The sequence below is a fragment of the Salvia splendens genome, chromosome 13, assembly GCF_004379255.2.
Source record: "Salvia splendens isolate huo1 chromosome 13, SspV2, whole genome shotgun sequence".
Lineage (NCBI taxonomy): Eukaryota > Viridiplantae > Streptophyta > Magnoliopsida > Lamiales > Lamiaceae > Salvia > Salvia splendens.
The window spans coordinates 1,027,839-1,033,692 of NC_056044.1; the positions used below are offsets into that span (position 1 = coordinate 1,027,839).

Below are 5,854 nucleotides of genomic sequence, written 5' to 3' on the forward strand. Positions count from 1 at the left end.
ATTTTTAAGTTTTTTCAGATGAAAATAACCTCAATACCTTGAAGGGTGTATATTTTTACTAAACTTATCACATACTCATATATTTTTTATAAATATCTTTACAATATTTTTGATGAATTTTCTAAATATAATTTGACCTTCAATATTATCACTAAATTTCGTGACATGCAAGAAAAGTTCATTCTTCAACTTTTTATAATTAAATAATTTTAAAATATTTTTGAGGTATGGATACTCGTAAAAATTAATGTCACAATCAATAGACGATACTTGAAGAATTATTTAATTATAAAAAGTTGAAGAATGAACTTTTCTTGCATGTCCCAAAATTAAGTGATAATATTAAAGGTCAAATTATATTTAGAAAATTCATCAAAAATATATAGTAAAGATATTTATAAAAAAAATATGAGTATGTGATAAGTTTAGTTAAAATATACACCCTTCAAGGTATTGAGGGTATTTTCGTCCGAAAAAACTTGGAAATAGTAAAAAAGTACTTCGATTGATATTAACTCATAGTTGAAGGACCTCAAATGATATTTTCAAAGTTCACGGACTGAAAATGATACTTTTGACAAAATTCATGGACAAAAAAATGTTCCCTCTTTTTATTATAATTATCTCATTTGTGTTCAAACAATGTCATTTGGTGATGCTCGATGACGGTCGTTTCAGTAAGACAAGTTTTTTTCATATTTTGAAGATAAACCCTAAACCCTAAAAAAATGTCACTTAGTTTAGGGAAAAAGATAGGACAATTATGAAAAACTAAAACATCACAATTCAGTACTCCATCCGTCCCACTGAAAATGACTCACTGTCCTTTTTAGTTTGTCCCAATTAAAATGACTCATTACTAAAAATGACCCATTTTATTCTCTTGCTCTTACTTTATTCTTTCTCTATTCAACACATAAAATCTTGTGCCGCCTAAGAAGGGATAATCAACAGAAATTAGACCAAATTTTTGTAATTAAAATTTCAATTAATATTATCCAAAAACAAACATTATATCATAAAATATGGCTCGTATATGCCCTAGACTTGTATAAATAGAAGCCACAACACAACAATCCATTCAATCATATCCATAGCAAAATACCCAATCAAGTCATGGCCAACCTAAACCATCTCCAAACTCTAATTCCACTACTTTTTCCCCTCCTCCTTGCCTCGGCCGGCCTAGCCCGGTCGCAGACGACCTCCTTCACGTACGATTTCTACGGCGAGCAGCCGACAGACCTAATCTACCAGGGCGACGCCCACTTCCCCTCCGACTCCACCTACCTCCGCATGACCGACACCGACAGCTCGGGCACCCCGCTCCAGTACCGGGTCGGCCGAGCAGTGTACTCTGGGCCGATCCAGTTCTGGCAAGCCGGGGCCCAGGTTGATCTCGAGACCACCGTAAAATTCATCATAACCCCCAATAGCGGCGACACGAACCCGGCCGACGGCTTCGCCTTCTTCATCGCGCCCGTCGGTTCCCCGGTCGGGTCGACCGGGGGCAACTTCGGAGTCTTCGGATCGGGTCAACCCGCCGCCTTCGCAGTGGAATTCGACATCTTTTCCAACCCCGGGATCGACCCGAGCTACCGCCACGTCGGAATCGACATCGGATCGAGTGCCTCGAAGAACACGACCGACGTCGGCGACGCGATTCTCGGGCAGGAGGTGACTGCCCGGATCAACTACGAGCAGGCTTCGAAGGTGATCAGCGTGAGCGTCGCCGCTGGGTCGGAGAATTTTGAGGTGAGCTATGTGTATGATCTGAGCAACCTCCTTACTCAGGAGGTGGAGGTCGGAATCTCGGCCACCACCGGAGGTCAAATCGCGGTCCACGACCTCATATCGTGGTATTTCACCTCCACTCTTGTGCATACCGCCGCCGGCGAGGACAGCTACATTCGCCAATATGTCTGATTTTGTGGTGTGTGACTGTGCTTAATTATGTCCAAAAATAAGACTATCTAATTGCAGCACTTGTTAATTAGCAAAACCACGAGATGGGAATGGAATCAGACGATCAGTGTTTGTTTTTAGTAGATCAAATTTGCAATAGTTCCTTCTCTTTAAGACTTCCACGATTCACGATTTAAATTTTGCATAGTTTCAAAATAGATTTGAGCTTACAGTTTTTAAATTTATATAGAATTATTGTGTCTGAATTAAGAGTAAATTGCCAAATAAATCAAGAAATTATTATGGTCACATTCTGGTTCGTCCTACATTTTTCAAAATTTGAAAAATAAATTCTGAAATTTAAATTTTTCACAATTATCCTATTATATCATTTTCTAGGGAACTATGCGCTGATGGGGCAACTATTTAGAACATTTGGACAAAACGAGAACGTCTAATTTTTCATATTTCGTTCTTGAATGAAATTTGATAGCTCGTGAGACTGAGAGTATCTATATGTCTATTAAAAATAGAAATGACACATATTTTAATACAAAATGAATAATATAGGTAAGATAGGAAAAAAAAGTGAATAAAATAATATAATAAATTATGAGATATTTTCTGTTTTTAGCATGTGACCGCTACGAAACATGTAATTATTTTTTGTGGCGAATGATATCTTAATTCTGTAACTAAAATGTAATTTCATCAAGAATGGTGCACGGGCTCTGTGTATATGGGCCCATTAACTCATGCAAATTGGGCCCAGCCCATACCAAACAAAAACCCTAAAATTCAAATTCAGCCCTTTATAAATTCTCTCTCCACACCAAAATATATCATTCACACACACAATTTTGTTCGATTAGCTATTGTTTTATGTTTATGGATATTTTATTTGGTTTATATTAAAAATATTGAAGAATTGCCTCTTTTTTCTGATGGCTTTGTTGTGGAGGCATAAATTTAAATTCAATCAAAGCTTTAGATAACCCATCTTCTTTTTATCCACTGTTTCTGGGTACATTTTTCATTACAAAATAAATCCATTTTGTTGATTTATTTATTTAAGATAGCAATCGTAGTAGCTTTATGATCATTTTTCGATTTTGTTTTATTATCTAGTAGGAGTAGAATATTATTACCTCAAGCATTCTTCGATCTACTTGTCCATTTTGTTTATATTTTGATAGCTTGGAATATAAATTACGAGGTGGCATAATTAGGCAGCAAACATCAAAACTCTTAGAAGATGAACGTTGTGAACAAACATGACATAAAAATGCAAAAGTTAAAACCAATGAAGCCACAAAACTCTTAGAAGATGCAGAATGAAATAAAACACCCCCTATGCTTTAAACTCAGCCATTTCACAAAACAATCGGACTCAATTCAAATAGCTAAGAAGTTAAAGGTAACCAAATAAAAATCTTTCTATACTCAAAACTGAACATGTGATATAAAAATAAAAATAACAATCCAATTTAATGTAAATCTCCACTTATATAAATCAAAACATAATATTATAAATATTTGGGAAATAATCAAAGAAATTAAACGTGAGATAACAATATATTGAGTCTTACACAACTCTTAGAGAAAGGTTATAACATTCACATGAAAGATTATAGCCTTTCAACAAGAAATTGGCAAAAAAGATTTAATCGCCAAGGTGCCAATGTCCAAAAATAGAATGTTTTTATTAAATATTCAAAATGATGTGGTGAAGTGTCTTCAAGCATGTTATAAAGATAAGTCTTGGCTATGGCATCTTCGATTTGGGCACTTGAATTTTGGTAGCTTAAAATTGCTATCAAATAAAGAAATGGTACGAGGATTACCACTATTCGAGCACCCCGATCAAGTCTGTGAAGGATGCTTAGTTGGGAAGCATTTCCGAAAGCCGTTCCCAAAGGAGTCAAGTTCGAGAACCTAGAAGCCATTGGAGTTAATCCATGCAGACGTGTGTGGACCAATCAAACCAAGCTCCATCGGTAAAAATAATTATTTCCTACTTTTGGTTGACGATTTTTCAAGAAAAACATGGGTATACTTCTTGAAGCAGAAATCATAAGCATTTGACGCCTTCAAGAAGTTCTAGGTTGTCGTCGAAAAAGAAAGTGGTCTACAAATCAAAGCAATGAGGACCGACCGAGGTGGAGAATTCACATCCAGGGAGTTTCTAGAATTTTGCAAAGAAAGTGGAATTCGACAGCTACTAACAGTTCCGAGATCCCCCAGCAGAATGGAGCGGTTGAACGCAAGAACATGACCATAGTTGAGATGACTCGAAGCATGTTGAAGACGAAGGATTTACCTAAAGAGCTTTGGGCAGAAGCAGTGGCATACGCCGTGTACCTGTCTAACAGGTCTCCAAAAAAAGTATATAGGGAATGACTCCTCAAGAAGCTTGGAGCGGAAGAAAACCAGGGATCGCCCACTTGAGAGTGTTCAGGAGCAAAGTCTATGCACATGTACCAGATCAGACGAGGAGTAAACTCGATGACAAAAGCAAGCCATTCATCTTCATCGGGTACGACTCTAATACTAAAGGCTATAAGTTATATGATCCAACTTCACAGAAAACCATGATTAGTCGAGACGTGGAGTTCGATGAAGAATGAGTATGTGATTTCGGCTCGAACAATGACTACACCTTCATACCTCCGTTTGGAGATCAAAGAACAGGCGAGCAGACGGGAGAGGAGCAACAAGAACAAACAACTCCACCTACATCAGCTGTTAGAGGCTCGCTACCATCTTTCTTGAATGAAAGATCCACACAACGCAGACGAAGTTTGGATGGAGTGTATGAAGACACCAAAAGGTTAGACGATCTTACCTTGTTTTGCTTATTTGCTGATTGTGAACCAGTTAGCTTTGAAGAAGCTACAACTGGTGAAAATTGGCGAGTCGTGATGGATGAAGAGATCAAAGCCATAGAAAAGAATGATACGTGGGAGCTGATGACACTGCCAAAGGGACACAAGGCCATTGGAGTTAAGTGGGTGTATAAAATCAAGAAGAACTCCAATGGTGAAGTTGAAAGATATAAAGCTAGACTCGTCACAAAAGGATATAGCCAAAGAGCTGGAATCGACTATGACGAGGTATTTGTTCCTGTCACTCGCTTAGAAACTATTAGACTAATACTATCTCTTGCAGCCCAAAATAAATGGAAGATTTATCAAATGGATGTGAAGTCGGCTTTCTTGAATGGATATCTTGATAAAGAAGTCTACATCAAGCAACCTGATGGTTATGTGGTGAATGGCCTAGAAGATAAAGTTTTGAAGTTGAAGAAAACCTTGTACGGGCTAAAGCAAGCACCAATGGTGTGAAATACTAGGATCGAAAAATATCTTAAAGATAATGGCTTCATCAAATGCAAGCATGAGCATGCGCTCTATGTTAAAAGTAAAGGACACGATATCTTAATAGTGCGCTTCTACGTGGCTGATCACATTTTCACAGGAAATAATATTACATTTTTAGATATTCATGCCAACAAATGTGAATAACTATGAAAATCTTCCCATGTAACAACTTCAGCTCCAAATTACCTCCAACATATAACACATCACCCGTCACGCTGTCCCACGCACGAAAAGATCTCCCACCGCCTAAATATGATATGCAATTATGAGTAGATAACTATAAATAATTTAAGAATATAAAACGTATTCAAATCTTAAATATAATATTCCAACCTGTATAAAGTCCAACCCAACGTGACTGTATGCCTGATGTAATATCCGAAAAAAAAAATATTTTGAATATTGTTTTTATTAAGGGATGTTTCTTTTTGTGAATATCTTGTTGTGGATATGATTTTATTTACCTAAGCAACATGTAATTGAAATAATTAATTAAGCTATGAATTAAAATCCTAATTAACAAATTAAACCTCTCTCTCCCTATTTTTGAAACCCCTCCCCCTCACCCC

The 5,854-nt window shown here is 36.9% G+C and overlaps 1 protein-coding gene across 1 annotated transcript; it reads left to right on the top strand.

Moving 5' to 3' along the window:
• The first annotated feature begins 1,102 nt into the window (after positions 1-1,102).
• On the top strand, positions 1,103-2,048 carry LOC121761324 (mannose/glucose-specific lectin Cramoll-like). Its single transcript, XM_042156976.1, has one exon. The coding sequence runs from the start codon at positions 1,117-1,119 to the stop codon at positions 1,924-1,926; it is 810 nt and encodes a 269-aa protein (XP_042012910.1). The 5' UTR covers positions 1,103-1,116; the 3' UTR covers positions 1,927-2,048.
• The last annotated feature ends 3,806 nt before the right edge of the window (positions 2,049-5,854 follow it).